Source organism: Neodiprion pinetum, chromosome 2, assembly GCF_021155775.2.
Source record: "Neodiprion pinetum isolate iyNeoPine1 chromosome 2, iyNeoPine1.2, whole genome shotgun sequence".
NCBI classification, from domain to species: Eukaryota; Metazoa; Arthropoda; class Insecta; order Hymenoptera; family Diprionidae; genus Neodiprion; species Neodiprion pinetum.
In genome coordinates, this window is record NC_060233.1 from 15,558,462 (window position 1) to 15,581,828 (window position 23,367).

General features: G+C 35.9%; 2 protein-coding genes, 1 long non-coding RNA gene and 1 pseudogene across 10 annotated transcripts in view; 2 read left to right on the forward strand and 2 right to left on the reverse strand.

The window, feature by feature from the left end:
• On the forward strand, positions 1-21,919 carry LOC124212153 (very long chain fatty acid elongase 7-like). 8 transcript variants are annotated; one of them, XM_069133467.1, is made up of 5 exons: positions 587-837; positions 1,536-1,789; positions 15,818-15,891; positions 16,094-16,365; positions 16,788-21,919. In XM_069133467.1, the coding sequence occupies exons 3-5, from the start codon at positions 15,843-15,845 to the stop codon at positions 17,307-17,309; spliced, it is 843 nt and encodes a 280-aa protein (XP_068989568.1). In that variant the 5' UTR covers positions 587-837; positions 1,536-1,789; positions 15,818-15,842; the 3' UTR covers positions 17,310-21,919. The 8 variants fall into 8 exon arrangements, 6 of the variants coding, with proteins under 6 accessions (XP_068989567.1, XP_068989568.1, XP_046467900.1 ...); XM_069133466.1 differs by lacking the exon at positions 1,536-1,789 and having other exon boundaries at positions 1-655; XM_046611944.2 differs by having other exon boundaries at positions 587-1,789.
• LOC138190472 (very long chain fatty acid elongase 7-like) lies at positions 826-9,284 on the reverse strand (annotated as a pseudogene).
• LOC124212159 (uncharacterized) lies at positions 4,136-6,079 on the reverse strand. The gene is made up of 3 exons (XR_006881591.2): positions 5,813-6,079; positions 5,265-5,545; positions 4,136-4,820 (listed from the first exon to the last, which is right to left on the reverse strand). It is a non-coding gene; the product is annotated as an uncharacterized lncRNA (long non-coding RNA).
• Positions 16,894-23,367, forward strand: part of LOC124212154 (very long chain fatty acid elongase 7-like) — a 13,018-nt gene continuing 6,544 nt past the window's right edge. Inside the window, exon 1 of the mRNA XM_046611948.2 lies at positions 16,894-16,952. The gene's annotated coding sequence lies outside the window, so the exon portion shown is untranslated. The remainder of the gene's footprint in view (positions 16,953-23,367) is intronic.

Genomic DNA, 23,367 nt, shown 5'->3' on the forward strand with positions numbered 1-23,367 from the left:
AAACGTGGTGGGTCACGCATCGCGTTGACGCGCATCGTTTCACGAATTCAATCAAATGTTCAAGTGTTCGGTTAAGGGCTGTAAGAATCGTGGTAGGACCTGCAGAGGTAAAAGTACTCGCATTTCCGCCATGCGTGAACTGAAGAATTCAGTCAACGTTTCACGGGTAACATTCTAATCTACCTTGAATCTTTCAACAGTTTTGAATTGACCGCCTGTTTTGACGTCAATTGCTGGAACTTTTCTATTGGTTCATCCGAAAATCTGCGCCGTAGCACACCTTACTCCTTACACCATGGGCCGACGTAGCGTCGCGCAGGTTCGGACGGAGTGAGGGTTGGGTGGGGATAGCGAAGTGCGCTAGTCAGTATCGTACCTACAATATCGTACATTTGTGCCTGGATCGTAAAATTTCTGTGGTGCCCGGCAATTGTGTGTGCCATGTTTTTCGTTAAACGCGGCTTGTGCACATCTTCGATTTTCCACAAAGGCCCGGGTGGCTGATCATGCGCGATTGCCGAGTGTATGTTTTTGGCTGTACTTTCTATAAGGTTTCTAATAGGCTTCCTGGCCTATTCGACTGCTTTCAGTCAAGCCAACATGTCTCGCGTCTTCGCGACCCATCGACACCCTTCTTCTACCTGTGGCTCGTAAGGTGATGTACCAAAAGTCTATTCTGTATGTTGGCACTAACTTCTGGAACTCTTTGCCCCCAACAATGACATCAGCGTCCACCTTACCTGTGGTTCGTGATAATCTACTGGAACACCTGTGTGCGGAAGAGCCTGAATGTGTCCGACAAGGGTGACGTGTGTGACATGAGTAAAATCGTCTGAGGTACTGCATGCTGTACGATTTATGATGTATTCGAAATGTGGGTGCTCTGTGTATATATACTTTTTGATATATGCTTTTCATTGGATTTGTGCCTATTTATGTGGTGCCCACGGTGGTGCAAGGATAATGTTTCATTTTATTTTATTTTGTTATGGTTCACCGACCACCTTACTTTATATTATATGCATGTATCATTTATACATACATATATATACATTTATGTTGATGGTTGCTAGGGGGTATTGCTCTACAATAAAATAGATACGTATCTATTTTCGATTTTAGGGAGGCTGATTGCAAAAGACCTAATTCTGGCTTGACGATTATAATCATTCACAGGAGTTGATTGTTTCATCATTGTTTTGTCATCGGAGTTAGTCGAGTTAAGTCTTTTGCAATCAGCCTATTTAAAGTTAAGTGAATTTTATTAGTGGCCATCGATAATACCTTACTCAAATTTCCGAATCGTGATGTTATCGGCCAAACCAGTAATGGCTTTTGCACTGTTAACGTTAGGTTTAAAGTAGTTATGTACCTAAAGCAAAGAGAGCATATATATGAATAATGAGGAGTCCAACACTATCAGGATGGCCAACAAATTTGAGACCTTGTGACAGTCTATGAAGAGAATTTGTCCGCTGTGAAGGCCGATTATAATAAATTGCACTATTTGTAGCATTGTCAAATACTTCTTCTAGCGTACCAAATACTTTTGGGTTTCTGGCCCAAGAGCTGCTAGCAAGTACTAACTGTACATAAAAATATGAACGAAGCTGTTCATTAGTCCTAGAAACGTTGGATGTCCACTTGCAAAGTAACGAACTCCGACTCAACAAAAAATGACCATCGAAGCATGATGACAAACATGAAGAAAAGAGATCTGACGATTCTTCTTTCGAAGTACGAAGAATACCGTGTCTAGAAGGTCGATGAGCTTGCAAATGAAGTAGAGGTGCGTGGCTCTGGCTATCTGAAAATTGTGAATTCTGTTGATTGGATTCTTGATCATTTATAGTAGTGTATGCTATTTAGTGTGTCCGTTGAATCAAAGACTTTTATTTCAATCGATATTCTTGCGCACGTAGCAGGCAATATTGTGAAAACATTTGAGCAATATTACTGTGCAAGATTAAAAATATTCCAGATACGCGGACGGAGGGAAAGGAATTCTTGAACCAACAAAATAGATTTTGATGGAGTCCATTCATTTTAATCTAGTATCCCTCATTTGCTCCAAATACGATGACTTCAATTCAAAAATTTCGATTTAGTTGTCAATATCATTAAGTCAAGCGAATACCTTGATCCAGCGAAATCCTTTTTTGACGCAATCGAGCGAAGTACTGATTCGAGTGAATCTTTTAACGTATCGCCGGAATTGAGTCAACTAAATATCATTTCGAGAATATGTAAATTTGAACAACTGGTGAATTTGAAAAATTAACGACGGAGCCAGGAATCGAACCTGGAATCTAGCGATGCTTTACCGGAGACTTACTCCACTAGACCACCTAGCCGCCCTGACTCTGTTGTCATTTATTTCTCTCATAACCAGTGAGTTCAAATTTGTTTTCATGTGCCCGATTTGTATGAGTAAGAATTTCTTCTCTGCATGCACGATGTAAGGAGACTGTAGTGTGTAGATGTTTATGTTTACCCTTTTCAATCCTTTGCTTCCGATGAGAAGCCCGTAAGACGGCAATGCCGTCTAATAAATGAGATGCGGGTGTGCAAATCATTAATCTACGAGAGAATTTTGTTGAGAATATGTAAATTTGAACAACTGGTGAATTTGAAAAATTAACGACGGAGCCAGGAATCGAACCCAAAATTCTCTCGTAGATTAATGATTTGCACACCCGCATCTCATTTATTAGACGGCATTGCCGTCTTACGGGCTTCTCATCGGAAGCAAAGGATTGAAAAGGGTAAACATAAACATCTACACACTACAGTCTCCTTACATCGTGCATACAGAGAAGAAATTCTTACTCATAAATATCATTTCATTGGAAGTTGATGTATTGTTCCTCCAAGTCACACATTCGTTTACAAAAACGATTAGGTAGTTCAAATGAAATAAGTACATGAATCTAGCAAATAAAAGGTTTCGATCGATTAAATGTCATACTTCGTTGATCTAATCGGAGCTTGTTTGGCGTAACTGGTTGAATCGGTTGTACTAATTTGTTCACAAGGTAAAAGATATACCACAAGCTTTGAAACAAGTAGAGAATATCCCCCCCCCCAAAAGGCACCTTTGGTCCAAAAACTTTTATTTTTTATTCATACTTAATTATCATTTGTAGTTGGATAAGTTTAGGGTCAGTCTGATCCCAGTGTGTCAGCAGTGTGATTCCAGAGAGATGTGGAAGGGGTCAAGTTTCAATCATGCTTTTATTGTGTATTGACAGACATGTACTTGGCTGTAGTGTGTGAATTGATTTTTTTTTTATATGATGTGGTTATGTGCATACATTTTTGATCAGAGAAGGTATTTTTGTGGGTAAAGACCACATTTTTAATGTAATTGGCAAAAGGTTTTTGCACCAACGGTGCTTTTTGGGGGATATCTCTTCTTTTTGTACAAATTCATTTGTTACTCGTTCTTTAGTCTTATGTTTAAACTACTTTTGGTAGACTTTGATAACTTCAAAATGCACAAAATTGTTTTGGAACAAAATCATGGTTATTTTAACACGGTTTTATCGCAGCATCCAGTTGGTTCGAAGGTGCTATAGCTTTATAATTAAATTTACGCGATTACATGAGCATAATAAACTTAGGCTTCGCAAGACGTTGTTCATCAAACCAATAAGTAGTCCAATAATTACGACTAGTTTGTATATTTTCAATTAGTTCTAAACCTACGATTATGAAGCATATGAACTTCACTTTCTTTGATTGTATTATACGAATTGTATTAGTGACCAAAAAATGACATTCGCACTATGACGAGCTGTATTGCTTATATTGTACAGAAACAGTTCTTTTCTTGAAATTTATAAATTTGTGCTGAGATTCATATTGCTGATCTAGCTTGTTCGAAGCTTTATGTGCCTTGTATCCGGAAAGATCAATTACAATTGGCAAGATACACTTTGTTAGTTCGATTTTATTCACCTGACTATGTTAGATACACTGAGCACTCGGTGCTACGTATATCGCTTCATATATACTTGTAGTTGCGATCTATCGAGCTTATTTGCAAAGTTTCAAGCTACTCAAGTTTCCGTAATAATTTAAATATTCATCGTGGAATCACGATATCAACACTGAATTGCGTTTTTGATTAAAGTTTATTGATTGTAATTTCTGGTAAATCTCTTTGCTAAGTCTGGCACTACGAAATAAGAACTTTGGTTAACAACTGTCACATAACACAAGACTCTACCGTTGAAAGCTAGCCAACATCACGTGTAAACATGTAAGAATCATCTTTAATCCTGTGAACTTTTACTTCGAAGTGATCAACGTTTAATTACATGGAAATTAACACGAATGAAACTTTGCTGTTAAATTAGTATTACTATAATTTTGCCGATAGAGTCAACTTCAAATTCTGAATGTGTAAAAGCTTCAAATCGTTCTAAAGTCATATTACAAAACTACTTTTGATGCACATTACAGTTGTACCAAGAAATCTGAGAACAGATTCTCTGCGATGACGGTCAAAGGAGACCGTAATCATCAACGATTCACATGTGATCTCCAATATTGAAAAATAGTTTGATTTCCACTAGTCTTCAAGTGGTTCCTGAACATTTGAAGATGTTCGGCATATTACTGATTACCAAGAGGTTTTCAATATTAAAGTACATCTTGAATTCCAGTGATTTCCAATGATTTTCAACTGATTCCTCAAGGGAATGATCCCTTGATGTTGGTGTTAGATCCTGCGGTCGTTTCCTCATATTTGAAAAACTATGTAGCAATCCATGGGCAGGTCACATCAATTCTGATTCAGTCTAAGCTTTTAGTGTCTAAAAAACAAAAAGAATGTTTTAATGTTCAGGATAGACACAAAAATGATTACGTAAAACGGAGTACTTTACATTTCATACATGTTTTCACTCAAAGTTACGGCTCGAAGAATATATCGAACCATGAATAGTGTTCAAGTAATTATTATCTGTCGACATTATAGCTTGCGTTGTGTGGCACAAAAATTTCCAAACTCTATGATGATAAATGAATGAACAGAAACCGAACGGAACATACCTAGGACTAGCTCGTACAGAATACAATACAATCAACTTTTCGGAATAACAGGTCGAAAAAGGAGACATCAAGGCCAGCAAATACTTGTACGCAATTCATTTGTTATACAGAATGGCAAACATTGTTTGCGCCATGTATCACGCAGCTGACGGATTGTTTACAAAATACATCGTTCGATGAGAGCCCAGTTTTGTGTATATTCCAACCTTTATCTTTCGTTATTTGCCAGTATCAGCTGACTTTCGTAGGCGCCGGATCTATGCTTCTTCGGTGAATCCGCATGAGAGAGGTAATATGCAGCACGCTTGTATCCACCAGTGAAACAAGATACTAAGCTGACGATATGTCACACATATTTTAAGGCAAAACGTATTGCTTTGCAGATACCAGCTGCCGCCGGACACTTGTGACATTCTGCAGCTTTTATTGACTCTTGGCCTTTGTCCGCCATCGATGTTACGACGTACGATTCGCTATGCGTTTGAACCTAATTGTATAAAAAGTATATCTGTCAGATTATGTGTGTGGAAAATGTAGATGCTTATTGATATTAATAAATAAGTAATTTCTGTACAATCTCCTGCGTATGAAGAAGTATATAGAAAACATAATATGTAAAGCAGACTCCGATCTACATTCGTTTTGAGGTTATAATACAGCTTCGAAAACTTTACATGAAAGAAATTTTCGGAATTTCCATGAATTTTTACCACCACGATATACTAAAATATATAAATGATAAAACATTACTTACCTGTGTGCTATCGCTTCGTATGTTTCGTCTACGGGGGAATTTTTGTTTTTATTGATAAACTTTGCCCACATACCCACATTCATTTTTGACACATTGTTGATGGTGTAGCTGTTGAGGTTATCTTTTCGAAACCAATGTCGGGTATAATTTCGGAATAACACTATTTATACAAAGAAAGATTTCAATGTGTTGTGAATATGGTTATTATTGCATGCGCCACACTACATATGATAATCACTTTCTGGCCTTCGGTCATGTTCCATGACGAAATGCAGTCGCCACTAGGCGGTGAACTTTCTCACCACGGAAGAACGTAAGAAAGATTTGTCATCAGACCTATTATTACTGAAGAAAGGCTGATACCAAGTTACAAATTATCGAAATTGAAATTTACGACCAATATACAAAAACTATCGACACATCTTCAGTTTATACTTCTACATATACAGCAACAAGTGCACAAGAATTTTATAACAACAAATTTGATGACCTGCTTCAACCATTGAACTCTTGACTCAACAAAACATGAATTATAAAACAAGCTAAATTCGTTTTGGTACAACGATTTCTTATTTCGAAAACAAAACGATTGAGGTGCGTTCAATAAAATTTTTAGTCATTTTAATCACATACTTTTTGTTATACAAAATTCACATTATCGCAAGGAAAGTTTCGAAATATTTTTCAAAACAAAGTTCTTTTCTAAGCTGCGAAATATTTTACAAATATTGCGGTAATTGAATTTGCGAAATTTGATGTACTGCGATAATAGTTGCATTATTTCCTGCTTACATTAAATTACTTCAGCACCCGTAAAACTTATTTTAAGATAATAAAACTCACTCGCATCGCTGATGGGGTGTCTGAATACTCGGCTGGCTGACACCGGTAGCTGTAGTTATTCAGCCAGTATCCTAAGATGCCCTCTTTAAACAAATAACAGCTCAGAAAAACTTGAATAACGTTATGTGTAATCAGAGTTTTGCGTAAAGTGTAGGGCTGCTTGTCTTTCATGTACTTTTGGCCTCTTGAAGTGCATATGTAAATGTAGGCAATCACTATCGTCAAGACATATTCTGGTTGAGAAATTAAGAACCAATTTCTGGTTCTTGGATCTGTGCGTGGGGCAAATTCAACGTACAATAGGGTCAAAAATTTCTTATCGAAAATGAAATCTTGCAACACAACAGGATCAAATATATTCAATGAATTGTTCAACATGTTTATTTTAAGTACAATTTTCAAAGGCAACTGTTGATTAGGAGTGCAAACATACCAGAATTCTTGTACACAGGTAAGAACCACTCCAACGCGTCGGACAACATTTTTTAGTGGAACCAAAAATAAAAAAGATGGGTTTCACAAATTTTTCATGTAATATTGCAAAATTCGAGAATCCAAAAAATTGCCAATACAACTTATTCAGCAATCAAGTTTTGCCCAATAGTTAAAGTTGAAATTTTCGAAGATATTGACAAACTGCAGTACAACCACTGCAAGAAGCTTAGTTCAACTGAGATGTTTATTGTAAAATGGAATGGTTGCATAGAACATAAGTTTGATTATTCAATAACTCGGCCGACTGTCTGCTTGTTAATCAACCAGCTAGGTAATCTGCTGGATGAATTGATCTATTTATGAAAAATTATTTCCGTGATTCAGCTAAACTTACTGAATAAATTCCTCGCGATTTAAATGGATATTTCTAATCGAATTCCAAAATTTCAGTTAGAATTTTGACAAAAATTTTTGCACCGAGTAAAACATTTTTCATCGCAGAAGTCCGAAGTCTTACTAAATGAGATCTGTTTAAAAGTAATGGGCTTCCATATTTATGTTTATAACGTATAGAAAAATGAGTTTAAAATAGTCACGAAATCAGGGATTAACTTCGTTTATGTTGTCATTTTTTTTGCTATATATCTGTTAAAAATTTGAAAACACGCTGCATCAGCTGAAGTAAAACTCGCAAAATCATTTTAGTTTTGAAGAGAATCCACCATATTGGCATATTAGGCGTGTTGCCAGGTGTTAAAAATATAAGGTTGCATTCACAAATCTCATCGATCATAAATCGAATATTCGTAACACAGCGAGGGAATAATTTTATTTTTCTAGACGTATATTTGAAATTGATCATCCGTTTTATGTATTTGCCGTAGTGCAGTAAAAGTTTTGACTTACAATTAAAACTTATTTTAGAATATTTTAGCAATATTTAGTCAATAATAATATAATTGTAATTGAAATGAACAAGCTTTTTTATTATTGTTCTCGGACTTAGGGACAAGGAGAAGGGATGATTTTTAGAGCAATAAATTGAAAAAATTTTTCTTTTTATGACGATATCTCGGTTTGGTTTTGTAACAATCATAGTGTCAATAATTTGCCTTTAAATAGAAATGTCACATCAATACCAATGCATGTCATTCAGCACTAATGACTCAGGACTTGCATTTCGGAATTTAATGAGAAATATTCAGACTTTCTAAGTATCATAAATACCGCTATTCGACAATAATTATCAAAGTCAAGCATGTGATATAAGTATTATTATAATTATGTTGTAATAAAATGAAGAATTTTAAAGAAATCGGAAGGTGATTTGAGGAAAAATATTACCGAGTTATTAGCTAGTTTCATTAGCGCACTTAAACGACCGGACTGTTTTTTACTAGTGATAATTTATAAATATATAATACATCATTTCGTACGATTAATATAAGGGTCAGTATTTCATCGCTTGGAGTTTGTAAGAAATATGAAGATATTTTCACTATCCCAGGTTTAAATCCAATAACTGCCATTGTTACTTTATTTGTAATGAATGGTCAATAATCAACAAACCACATTTAAGAGTGCTTGTCGTTTCCGTTTATTGGTAACTGAATATAGAATGTTCATACGCTAGTCTATTCGTAATTAATGCGCTTTGTCAACCGTTTTTCCCATCAATTCTGCTAATAATCTGATGATTTAGGGTGGTACTTGCTGTTTCTAAAGATCATAACTCGACAATGCATGTTTCCCTTCTCTTTCTCAAGTCACTGGCTGTATTTGCCACTCAGGACGTCTAAAGCTGAAGCCCTTGGGCCCTCCGAGACGCCAGTGGGTAGAACAATCATCACAATAACGCCTCAGTGACCCGGTTCCCGCATTCTGATTAGTGGAAAATGTATGTGCCGGCTGTGCAAATACCAGTCGGCAATTACGGAATGCGTTTCTCCATCAGCCCATTAGCAATTTTCAAACTAGATAACGACTCAGCTACGTCACTGAAGTATACAGTGTTAAAAGATCCGAACAACTCTTATTCCTACGGTATCACCATCTTGAGCAGTGATAGTATAGTCACGAGTACGGGAGTACCAAGGGACAAGTATAAGCAAGCTTACGTTGAGAGATTACTCTTCGGGTGGAGGTACACTTTGGGACAGTGAATTTTAGACGGCTAATTTTTGTACACTAGACAGTTACGTTGGCAACACAGAGAAACCTACAGCGCCACAGTCGGCCGAGCGCGAAACAAACTCAATCTCAATAAATATTAATAACTCATAACCCATGACCGTCGAATCTAACCTTGGAATACTTATTGACGTGTCAATCCAACAAGTCATTATCCCCGTGATATACTACATACGTACATACGGTCGGATCTCAATTCTACGGACAACTTTGGATCGGATGTCCGCAGAATCGAGGTCCTGGAGAACCAATACCGGCGCTACTTCAGACCTCCAGCATAGATCCCGCTTATCCCCACCCTTGTTATAGGGGGGGGGGGGGGGTAGTCCGCAAATCGTACTCCGTACAATCGAGATCCCATTGATTCTGCAATAGCCGCGAGTGCATCGGTGTGTTCGGACTCGAGTCGTAGTTATCTGTTAAGAATAGTAGTTGGTGCATACGAAAACATCGAATCCAACCACTTTTGTATGACTGGGTTTACTGCAAAGAGAATCCTGGAAATAATCAAGTCAAATCTGAAGTTTCAACTGATACAGTTTGCATAATAATGGCGACCTGAATCGCCCATCGTAACATTTTAAAGATTGAATACTTCCCTTCAAACCACCTGTTTTAATCGGTTAATTTTTGGCAGAAAATTTCCAACGCATCACTGCCGAAAATTTGTTGCGTGTACACTTGCATTCCAGAAGATTGACGTTTCTTTTCAGAAAATATACTACCGTAATCTAAATATTGTTGGAAGGAATTTTTGATCACATCTTTTTTCATCATTTCAAAAACAAAATACTCGCTGTTAACTAAATTTCATCGGAGTCCCCCTTTAAGGTAATAATTTCTACTTAAATCATTAGGTAAATCAATTACACTCGAGGTTCATAGATATGTTTGGTGGGTGTGAGACGTGTCTGAAAGGTGGTAGTAAACGATTAGAAATAATCAAAGATGCTTCCACGGAACGACAATGAATGAAAATTAAAAACTAAGAAAGACCTACCTTGCGATAAGCCGGTAATATGTAGGATCGTTTTGTTATCGTTCTAAACAGGGCTGTGTGAGTTGTTCAAATGGTTGAGGCTAATGTATAATAATGAAACGAGATAGGTGATCATTCGAAATATATATTCTTCGAACGATTGATTACGAAAAATGAACGATAACAAATGAATGATATAAAAATAAAATGGCTGAAAGTTTTATTATAAAGGTAGTGAATTTGAAAACAGATAACGTTGACGGACAGATTTATATGCAAATACAGAGAAGCTGTAGAAGTAGCTGAGTTCGATTGTTTACGCTCTTTAGCAAGTGTTCTGTTATGCTAATGATATTTGGGTACACATATAATTGATACCACGAACATCTATTCTAACCAATTATTAAATCTACCGTTGGTCGGTTATTACACTTGTATCTCTCTTTTTAGATTAAATGTAACTCGCATAAAAAATACGATTTTACGATATGGATCATTTGATCTGTAGGATCACACGCACGGGCTAAATTTTAGTTTACGAATAATTATACATCGCTGGGCCAGGAGGGTGATCCCTCTGAATGCGTGACGCGTTGGGCCTCACGTTAATGAACAAAAATTCTACGCATGTTGTCACAGGAGCAACCTCACCGTTATTGATATCACGGAACTATGATTGACTTAAAATTTTTACTGGAATCGACTTCTCTTTAGATGCGAAGATCGGCGAGATTGAGAGCTTGCGAGTTGTTTAGGTCATTGTTGGTGGTGTTTCTGGACGAGAGCCTTACCTCGGGGTCGGAGTCGAATAGATAGTTGAAAATGACACGATGATGTTCTTGTTCAGCCGCTTAGTTTTGGTGAATTTTAAATTTGAATAGTGATATTGATTGCCGAAAGGTATTGCTCGAAAATGTTGAAATGTTTCACTCGCGATTAATTATAATACGAAACGACTGAATTACCACTGGTTTAAAACGAACACACAATACTACCTGATTCCTTTTGAATCAGGGCAGAACTTGATTTGATTGCGGAAAATGGAATAATCATAAAAATGTTTACTCGCGAAATAATGAGATTCAGTAAAGAACAGTAAGGATTGGAATTTAGAACATAGTGAGGCTCTTGCAGTTAAAAGAATAAACTATAAAGAATAAATATGCTCGGTTTGACGAATTCGCACGAGACTTAGGCCGGTAAAAATGAAGTTTTTTTAATTCTACTCTGCTCGAAAGGGCAAATACGGGTTCATGGGCCCCGTGACTCGACAGACGATAGACGTGGCTTCTTGTTGGGTTTGAGGATGCAAGAGCCTGCAGTTGCAACTATTACCTAATCTGATACAATGTTAAATCTAATACTGTGAAGCGTACGTGACGTTTTCTAGGAGGGGTGGAAATGGTTGTTACGTGAATACGAGAATGAAATAATGTATGGTGCGATAAATGTCGCTCAAGCGGCTAGAGAATAATGCTCGATTGTTCTAATTGAATCAGAGTGTCGAAAAAGGTACGCTCAAATTTGGCCGCTGGGAGAAATTTTTGAAATTTAAACAAACTCGAATTTTTAGTCTATTTTAGAAATTGGCATATTAGCTTCTAATTAACCGAGAGACTCGTTCGAAACGGCATTCTTCTCTGTTGACCTTCTATTTTCAAGAAAAAAATATATTTCCAGTTCAAACTCAAATTCGGCTTGGCGGGGAGCTTCTAGCTGAGTCACTGTTTTAGCGAACTTTTACCTGTTTTTGAAAGGCTCTCAGATCTACAGTTTTCAGCACAAAGGATTGACTAACTGCTGATATTTTTCATTAAGGTCTAATTCCGTCGATATCTGCCCTACATTTCATTAATTGCTTCTATTTCTTTAACATATAGCCACAAAAAGCCAATCAATTATTGAAAAATCGTTATTTTTAGATAGCTGTAACTTTTTTCTTTGAGCTTTGATTTGCTAAAAATTTTCAGGAAAGGCCCTGACAATTTCAACTTTGGAATCGAGCCATCATAAGAACTATGAATTTTCGAAGTACCCGAAAATTGCATTGAAAACGATAAGCATTTTATTCACGTTCATCAAATATTTTTTTGACTCCTTAGTCTTCGTACTCTCGATAAATATTGATTTAGTTTGGTTAACACATAAGTGAAATAGTTAAAAAAGCATTCATTGCATTAATTTTAATTAAGGGATCCTATATCAAGTTTCATCAGGCAATCTATTCGCGGTATGTTTTTTCATGTATTGTGATCGTTAAAAAATAGTTTTCATTCGGTGAGCACAGTACGGAACTGTTAGTGTAACGCAGTAATAAGATCGCCAGACGCAAAACGATACAGTTCGATTTACTAATTAAGGGAGACTTTGTCCTTGGAGTGCCATATTTCAGGTGTTTACATTTTATTTTTTTTAAAGGAAACGAGTAAAGCTTTTCGAGTGCGGTTTTTTTCTTGCTCTTATTCATGATATACAGAACGTTAAAAAAAATTTTTTTTGAAAAAAAAAAACCAAAATGCCGGCCGTTGCAGCTCCGCGAAAACAAGTCCTCAAATCGCGGGAGGTAAAAGCTGACATCACCGCCCCCTCTTTGTTGATCTGAAACACAAATTCCAAGCATATTATCAATGTGTGACCCTCTGGTCATGGAATGACGGATGGGTTTTTCGTTTAGTACAAATTTCGGAAAATGGCGGCAATTAAAAAAAAAAAAAAAAAATCGATTTTTCGCGTTATTTTTCGCATAAAAATATAAATAATAAATGCAAAAATGTATCTATCGAAAAAACGATCCGTCATTCCGTGAAGACATATTGTCTGAGTATGCTCTCCAAATTTCAGGTCGATATGTTAATTGCGTTTAAAGTTTTGTAATGTGTTTACACAAATGTGTTTATAATTACCGCTAATCGGCAATGCCTGGTCCATAAAGGCATCCCTCCTCTTCTTCTAGCTGCTCATGTTGAGCCGCTAACATCTCCCGCTGCTCAATTCGGGCCTTTTTTGCTGCGTTGGTTACCTGCCTCTGCTGAGACGGTCAAGGCGCGCTGACCGTGTCGACTTCAAACGCGTTTAAAATATCGTAAACGTTCGAAATCCGGGAAACGCTTAGACAGATTTATTTCTACTTAGATGTAGATTAAGAATCCGTAGTGAAAAAAAAAAAATTGATTTTTTGAAAATTTCAAGGACAGAGTCTCCCTTAATTGGCCAACTAGTTGGGCGGGGGTCAAAATCCTGAAAGACCGAAAAGTCGACTGATCGAAAGCCCGAAATTTTCCACATACGAATTTTAAAACAACGAATGATCAGCGTAGCGAAGTTGGGATTTTCGATAGATCATCAGACAGAATAACTCTTTTCTCGAAAGTTTATTTAACCGAACGTTCTCTTATCCGAAAATTTATTTTCAGAACAGTCGGCATTCCGAATGACCAAAGCGCAGATTGTGGACACATAGAAGAATGAAAGTTCCGAAATAATAAATTGAGAGCGTCTGATACTCCGGAAAAATTAGCCGTCAAAAGTCAAAATTCCGAAAGAGCAAAATTACGATCCGTGGAGCGCAGATGGGCCGGAAAGTCGAAAACCCGCAACACGGTTTTCATAGTTACATAGACTCATGCTATATGCACTAGACACCGGTCATCGGTACAGTGGGTCTAGGATCCTAGACCCACCATAGTCATTGGAGACGTGTGGCGTGTTGCAGAGAATATATGTGCTTCTGACGTCATCCAATCTTTCGGCATTTCGGCAATTCTGTCTTTAGCGGGTTTCGAGATTTCGACCTTTCGAGTCTTTGATCAGTCGTTGTTGATAAATTCCGATTCGTAGATTTTCGACGAAGGCACGAATCTGACGTTTGAAAAGTCGACTTTTTGAATCTTCGGTATTTTCGCAATTCGATACTTTGCCCTTCGTAATCTTGGGCATTCGCAAAGGAGAAAAAAAAAAAGAAAGAAAAAATGGTATGAATTTATTTACATAGTTTTGCGTTCTCAATTTTTATTTTTCTACAGAGTAAGAAATTCCGCGATACTGGCTGAAAACCGTAATAATATCGATGCAAATTTTGTACGAATTATTTGGCATTACGCACGATAGTAGCAATAAATAAAAGAAGTACTCAGTAAGATTTGCATATTTATTTCTTTATAGAAATGAAATAGGATAACAAATACCTAACTCGGCACGCAACTCGCGCCCGTTTGTACAAGTTCATCCGTTCTTAGCGGTTGATGGAAAAAAAGAGAAGTCCGAAGAATCTTCACCGGTTAGTTAACTGCTCCATTTTCGGCTTGTATCTGATTTATTATCACCTGCCGATATTTTGGTTTGTTCATTGTTCTCATTGACTTCACATTGTGTTACTACTGCTCTGCTGGTTCTAAAAGTGAGCGCTTCTATCGACAATATAAAACAGGGTTTCTAGTTCCTTATCAATACGTGACATATTCATTTGTCCGTGAACTTTTTTTCCCTCCGACTCGGAAAATGTAAACTCGAAGTTTTTCGCAAACAATTCCATTCTCACAAAAGTGAGTTTTTGAAAAATTTTTTAATCGCTCGTCGTGAGTAAATTAAACTTGCTTAGAACAGCTTTTGTAACATCTGCACCTCTTGGCACAGTTAAAACTGACATCGTAAGACAATTATCAAAAATTCAAATACAAAGAAAGTTGATTAGTATTATAGAAAACTAGAAGATAATGAGTGAATAGTTGCTATCTACAGAAAAAAAAGGAAAAAAGAAAAAAAGTAGAAACCGCGGGTTAGTAAAATAAATTAGAAACTCATCTGGTCCTCTATTGTTTCTTACCAATTCTACAAGGCCTTCTATCTTTAACCCTGCAATCGACACTGATCTTCCATATTATGATGTACAAAAATATATTTGGTTCATTCACTTAGCTACGTTGCTGTTCCCATTGGTTACCAGTTTCATAGTGCAAGAACATTGAAAATTTGAAAGGATATTTGCGCTCGCACGATACGCAGACCACACGCGTGTAATAAAATCATGTTTCGCACCTCTTCGTAAACGCGGTTCTCATACAAAAAAAAGCTGAGGTCAGCTCTTCCGGGCTAGACGGGTTCTGAAAGAAGGTAGATCAGTGTAGGTATCTCGATGAAATAAATGCTATGGAAACTGACTATTGAAAAATTTCAAAAAATATATTTTCTCATTATTTTTAAGCACTTAACGTAGTGCAATTTTTCCATCGATTTCGATATCTTTGATAAACAGGCAGGAATTAGAAATAAATACACAATGTTTTTGGATACTCGTATAATTATAGTTACGGGCATTACCCAACATTTAGCATGAATCAGTGTTCCGGTATGCGAAAAACTTGGACGAATTTTAAGTTGACCTCCGTCTGGGAACGATCGGCTATTTTTATCCGTCGATGCGCTTCGGTTTAGATATAATTCTACAGTATTACGAAATTTTAGCGCCAATCAATCGGTCTCTGTATATAAAGTTTTAGTTTTCTGTCACTCTGTCAGTTATTTCTACTGATAAATATTTAACAAAAGTTTTTATTTTTCAGCCAACGTTTACCACCACGAGGAAAAATGCTTTCTGAACAATTGGAGTGGCTGTACGCTAAATACAATGACACGGGTATGATGAAAAAAATAGAGGCTGCTGTTACTATATGAGCGATGATTGTAGGGACTGTTATAATTAAAAAAAAAAAAAAAAATTTCGATCGATGCTCCGGTACCGGATAAAGTTTACAGTTCTGCCTTCTGACCTCTAATTTTCACACCCGATGATCGTGTTACAGCTTAATTCCAAACTCTGGTTTAAAATTTTTTTCCAGATCCCAGAACTAGCAGGTTGTTTTTAATGTCCGAATCATGGCCAGTGATTACAATAGTTGCGACGTACATTTACTTCTGCGGTTCAGCAGGCCAAGAATATATGAAAAATAAGCAGCCCTACACCTTGCGCAAGACTCTGATAGTATACAACTGTATTCAAGTTCTACTCAGCATTTACGTATTCAAAGAGGCTTTGATGATGGGCTGGTGGTACGATTTTAGCTACACGTGTCAACCGGTGGATTATTCAGAGAGACCATCAGCAATGCTAGTGAGTACAATGTAGTGTAATTTATGTAGTAATTCAATGCTCATGCAAGACTCGTTTCAATTTACAATTTCTAATGACATTGGTGAAAGGCGACAACATTGTGCTGATTGATTTCCATTCGGAATAATAATTCTGAGTGAAGGTGATTATGCCGGCAGTCCATCAGCAATATGTACGGGTCACTCTGACGATTTCATTATTCCGTTCGGATTGTAGTTGAACAACGGAACAAGATCTACAGAAATTGATTCTTTTGCTCAAACTTTTCTTAGTCGAGTTCATAATTTTCTCGAGCTTAACTAGCTTATTTTTTTTCACTGGTTAACTGATTTTGTGCGATTCAAACTTGAGACATGACTTTTTAGTGTATACTTGTGATTTTGAATCAATTTTCATGTCGACGGTACATTGATAATTTTCAGGTAGCCAGAGTTTCCCATTTTTACTTCCTGTGCAAGCTTACCGAGCTCCTGGACACGGTGTTTTTTGTACTACGGAAAAAGGAGCGTCAAATCACGTTTCTTCACCTTTATCATCATGCCTCAATGCCATTATACATTTGGATCGGAGTTCGCTATTACGCCGGTGTAAGTCATCTGACGTTTATGGGGCTGTTGAACAGCTTTGTTCACATATTTATGTACAGCTATTACATGCTAGCGGCATTTGGGCCGGAAATGCAAAAATCCCTAATGGCCTGGAAAAAGTACATAACAATAATGCAAATAGTACAATTTCTCGTTGTCGGTTTACACACTGTGCAAGTGTTTGTCATTGATTGCGATGTGCCAAAATTTCCCGCTGCTTTGATGGTGTTGAATAGTATTTTATTCTGCTACCTATTCACATCTTTTTACATTGCAAACTATGTTAAAAGTAGTACCAATGAAGTCGAGAGCAGAAGTCTATCAAGACATACCCTCACTAGTCGAAAATCCGACTAAAAATTGCACTTTAAAGTCCATTTTTCACAATGCAAGCTATAAATATGACAGTTCCGTTTCTGTAGTCAAGGCGACAAATTCATAATAGCTTCGGTTATGTGCGTTTTCTAAATTAAACGCTTTATATTTTGTATTCAACTATTATTCAGTCAAGACTTTTGTACATCATCGTGAAATAAATTATGAGAGAAAAATGTGAAAAAATATAGAGATAAAAGAAATTATAAAAATAAGTTTCTTCGTCACAAGCAAAACCTATCATGCGCACTGATTTCTCCATAAGGTTAATTCAGAAATAAAATGAGTGTGTGTGATTTTTCGGCTACAGAAAAAATTTGTAATTATTCAAAATGTACGCCTACTTATTATGAAAATCAGCAATTACGCCGATGGTCATAAATAATTTTTGTATAATAAGTAATTATCGATAATAGAATTCTGATTATCTGGAAAATTAGTAATCACGGTGAATATAATCATTCATTTATGTAATAGAATAAATGATTCTTAAACGATTTTTTTACATGTATGAAATTTGATAAATACGCTGACACTAATTAACAACGTTTGTACGTACAATAAATAATTATTGAAATAAAATTTCAGTTTATCTGAAAAATTATAATCCAGAGTGGAAGTAATTATTAATTTTAGTGGTGCAAATATTTATCAAATAGAAGCTGATAGATTAGACGTGTGTTTGATGGAAGTTGGAATAGCTGTGTTGTCCGACACAAAAGTGTGAAAGTAGGAAAGGTGCAAGAATACGGAACAGTGGGAAATAGGCGATAGCGAGTGGCGTGAGGCGGGATAGGAATAGATAGACAGAAAAGTAACTATAAAATTAATATAATTTTTCATAAAATCAATAATTAATAAATAACACACCGGTACACAAAAAATAAGTGGTCCATACATTTGACCAGACCCATCTGGGATTATGTATTTTGATGCGCTGAATCCAAATCTGGGGTCCGTTTGGCTCGTACAGCCTCAAAATTTTGACTAAATTGTAAAAAAACGCTAAAAATGGCTGAAAATTGTGAAAAATAGCAGTTGTGCAAACGAAAAAATTTCTTCAACTAAATCAAGTACGTTTCTCGTGTATTTCGATGCGCTGAATCCAAATATGAACTCGGTTTTTCAGAATTCAAATGGCAAATACAATATGGCGCACGTAAATTCAAAAAAACGTTTGATTCCAACGAAAGTAAGTAGTTGAAAGTTTTTGAGGTCGCTAAATCTGAATCTGAAATCGGATTTTCAAAATTCAACATGGCGGATCGAATATGGCGGACCAAAACTTTTTTAACTGAATTCGATCAGATTTGAGCTTTTTATCCGCCAAATGGATTCGCCATCTTGAATTTTCACAATCTGATTTCAGATTCGTAATCAGCGACCCCGAAAACCCCTGGGTAGAATTTTTTGTATAGACTACATAAAATTCGAATTTTTCATCCGCCATATTGGATCCGCTATTTTAAATTTTACAAATCCGATTTCAGGTCCAGACTTGAAGGCCTCAAAAATTTCTAGGTACTCACTTTCGTTGGAATTAAATTATTTTTCCAAATTGCGTTTGCCATATTAGATCCGCCATTTCGAATTTTCAAAATCCTATTTCAGATTCAGATTCAGCAACCTCAAAAACTTCTAGGTGCTTACTTTCGTTGCAATCAAACTTTTTTTTTGACTTTGCGTCCGGCATATCGGATCCGCCATTTAGAATTTCGAAAATCTGAGTTCAGATTTGGATTCAGCGCATCAAAATACATAATCCTAGATGGGTTTGGTCAAATGTACAGACCACTTTTTTTTTTTGCGTGCCGGTGTAATCGATTGACATCTGTAAGCAGATGTTCAAAAATGATTTCAAATTCGTGATCAGCAGCTCCGATAAACTCTCACGTACAGTTTTTTTTTGCCAAGATTCAATTAAATTCGAAGTTTTATTTACCGCAATAGATCCGCAATCTTGAATTTTTTAAATGTTACATCAGATTCGACTAGAGTGAGAGGTCCGGCTCCAGCTATTGCTTTCTCTTTTTAATTACGGCTTCAATTCGATGCACAGACCGCACGGTCTATAATGCCTGTACAAAAGGAAGACAGAAAATATTTGAGGTTTGCTTTTGAAGATAGTCTTTCGATTCAGATGTCTACCGTTCGATTAATCTAAATTATCGTACGTATTCACCAGAATTCTGAAACCGGTAGCGCATGTACTGAGAAACAAAGGGTTTTTATGAACGATATATCTAGATGAGATCCTTTTCATAGAAAAAAATTCTCATAGCTGTAATGAAAATGTACTTGAGTCGATAGATTTACTGGAAAAACTTGGGTTTATAATAAATTATAAGAAAAACTCGACAACTCTGTCACTGAAATGCAAATTTCTCGCATTCATAATTAATTCAATCGATTATACATTAGAACTGACTGATGAAAAAAGAGACCAAATAAAAAAGCTGCCGGGAACATTCGGAATAGGAATGGAATAACGTATTGGAAATTATCCACAATTGTTTCGGGTTCTGAACGCGGCTTGTCCAGCCATAAATTGCCAGTCATAAAAGCTATTGCAAAAGACTAAAGAGAGAAAAATTCCGAGCGGTTATCATAAATGAAGCAAATTATGAGGTACGTGTACGATTAATGACACGTTTAAAGATGAGTTAGATTTTAGATTTAGATTCAGATTGGTGGAAAATGAATAGTCGAACTGGAATAAACCAAATAAAAACGTCTAACTACAGAGTTGAGATTTTTTCAGACGATTCATTGACAAGCTGGAGCGATTATTGTAAGGTATAGTAGATAAATGGCTGGGGAAACGATAAGGAGAGAAATCGTCATATCAATTATTCGGAGCTCGTAACTGTCTTTTTCGCTCTGAAAAGTTTTGCATATTAGTTACACGATTGTGAACTTTTTTACTGATTATATTAGAAATCATGTTTATTACAATAGAATTCATATTAGAATATTTTAGATACGAATAGTTTCGCATTTTTTTATATTTTAAATAAGTGTTGATCGTAATTGAACTCATCATTAGTCTTCCAGAAAATTTCAAATGCAATTATGATGAATCAATAATTTTCCAGGAAGTCAATAATCAATTTTTGATCTAATTCAGCTCACGAGAAATGAAAAACTACGTTTTCGTAATTTTTTAATGTTTTAACAATTCGAAATTGCGTAACAAATAATTGTTTTAATATTCAAGTGTTCAGATATAATGAACTAAAATATTAATGAAAACATTTTTTGCCGGTCTCTAAAATTCGGCAAGAATGCAATATTAGGAATTCTTGCATTCTACAGAAGCTTGATTGCATTGAATTCACAGAAGCCGGTCGAATTTTGATGGTCCCTATGGATATAGTGCTATATTTCAAATAAAATTATAACATCCGTTACCCATTGTTATTTGCTTTAAAAGGCAGACCGTTGACTAAACGTGTTCAGTTTAATGTGCAAAGAATATTTTTTTTTTTTTGGTGCAGCAATTTTTTGCATCCGCAGAAATTCGGTCTCTCATTGAGAGAATTTTACTTGTCTGAAGAATATTGTTTGCTTTTCAGAAAATGATGTCTATTTCCAAAAATAATCCCTATCGTTGGTAAGCTTATAGACGGAATAAAAATAATTGACTGACCCAAATAAACTGACGATTTTCGCACACAAATCTTTATTTCACATGATCATTTAACGATCGACGCAATACGTCTGAATATTAACAGAATAGAATGTTGAAATTTTCATCAAAATATTGATATCGTCTCCCAAGTAACCTATTTGTTTGAAGCAACAACAATATTAGTTTATTCAAAGGAACACAAAAAAATTGGAACGGTTTGTAACAAATTATTCACAGTTAATTCAGTCAAATAGAATTTTCAATCAATCGTATGAAGCATTGGTAATATGAATTCACTAATTATGTGAACCATTAAATGACACTCCGGGACACTTTGACCCCAGACAATTCTTATTCGAAGTTTTCAAACTGTTCCTGCTGGAATTGGGACTTACTCTACCATATACCTTTAATTCAGGGTTCAAACTTTGTTTCCAAGCAGAAAGGTTAGATCAATCGTACGACAGCTGCGAATTAGAGCGGTTCAAAATGAGATTGGAGTTGATCTGCGACCTGTGTGTCACTCACGGTGATTTGAGTGAAAATGGGAGCAAATTTTTTTCGATTTTACTACGTAGATTTTGTTTTCATGATTTGTAAGTAACATTTAGTGCATGAAAATATTTTTTATCTGCGTAATAGTCACTGTAAATGTATCTAAGAGCGATAGACCAGGAGATGAGCTCTTCATTCAGCTGCTCCACATTCGCAGCTCGCTTAGAAGGTCTCACAATTAGTGTTGGCCGTGATATCTGAAGTTAGATTGCGGTCATATTAAATGTAAAGAAACCTTCTGTCGATGAAGAAAGGCCATATTTTCCTATTAGAGTAAGATGCGACCTTTGTCAAAGAAAATCTGATCGAAAATTAAAGGAAAAGTCCCATATATGCGACGAATGTGGAGGTACTGAATGAAAGTCGTAATGATTTTTCTGATTTGATTTTATATTTCTGTATCGTATTTTCATAATATAATGACGTCTCATCAATAAAAAATTTATTTGGTTATTTGCTTGTGATTTTTTCCTTGAAAAATTCACCATTCATTTCTCAAGATAAGTATACTTTTTGAAAACTGCCTTACGAGTCTGAGGCTACCTTAAAGTGAACTAACTTTGGAATAACACTGTAATTTTATTCTAAAAAAAGGTGAAAATCAAAAAAAAAAAAAAAAATGGAGCATATTTAAATGCAAAAATTATTTATCTCGCATTTTTTTTATAGAATTTTTTTTCATATGAAAATCCTAGATATCCAATATATTCAAAGCTTGGACTTCTTCATAAAGGATAGAAATATGTTCCGGAATTTTTTTAAAGAGAAATTACGAAAACTCTCAGAGTACTACTTTTTTGCTACGCTGGGGTCAAAATGTCACCGTATGACACATGCGTCATTTCCAAGACGCGTGTCATTTAAGGGTTCAGCTGAAAACCTGAGAAGTCATAATTCAATATTCTTCCATTAATTGAACCGCCGCATTCATTTTAACTAATTACGTATCATTCTGATGTTATTTTAATTTGCAAGAATATGTGTATTGACAAAACTGAATTATGTCTGAAGGCTGCGTTACCATTTGTCGGTTGAATTAACAAATGCAATATTATGACGAAGTATCTATAAAATTATATGTATACACCTTGCTTATTCCAATTTTTTTTCCTTCGCCGAAATAACCCTATTGAATATATTTTCTCATTCCGAAAAATCCTTGATGTCGGTAAGGAGAACTAACAAGAAAAGAAAGCATGGAAACCAGTCCGTCAACCTAACTAGAATTAAAAACAATAAGTCGATACTGGTTGGGATCCGAGGCAATCTAAATTGTATTGAGAAATAGAACATTTCATTTGCATATATTTAAAGTGAATAAGGATATAACTGACAATGAACGGGTCAGAAGTTCGTGACTATAGTGCTTGTATGGCCACGTAGTATACATTTCAATACGTGTTTATATGAGTGTGTAATAAAAAACAGTGCATTGTTAACTAACAAAGATCACAATCGTGTTGTTATTACGCTTGAATATAATTTGTGAAAATCAAAAAGTGATTAATTTGTTACGAATGGAGCAGGCGCATGTAATCACATTGAAAATACATTGACAGCTGCATGCATCGAGCCGCCATAACTATTATTTTGTGGATCGGCCGGTAGTGTCACATCGCAATTTTAAACTTCTAATATCGCACATGAGGTAGGGTACCAGCAGATGTGATTTCACTCACTTTGCGCTATTGCCGATAGGCAAAATACAATTTTTGGCGGCACAAACACTGATGTACACTTGGGGAGAATGAATCTGAGACGTTTATTTTTTTACACTACACAGTTATGTTGACAACACAAAGAGACCTACAGCGCCATAGTCGGCCGAGCGCGAAATAAACTCAATCTCTCGTG

Bases quoted from the DNA above. Each gene is read 5' to 3' on its own strand.
- LOC124212153 (XM_069133466.1), top strand. From the start codon at position 507: ATGCGCGATTGCCGAGTGTATGTTTTTGGCTGTACTTTCTATAAGGTT. The intron at 656-15,817 runs GTGATGTACCAA...TTTATTTTTCAG, and splicing joins TTCTACCTGTGGCTCGTAAG to CCAACGTTTACCACCACGAG. The intron at 15,892-16,093 runs GTATGATGAAAA...ATTTTTTTCCAG, and splicing joins CGCTAAATACAATGACACGG to ATCCCAGAACTAGCAGGTTG.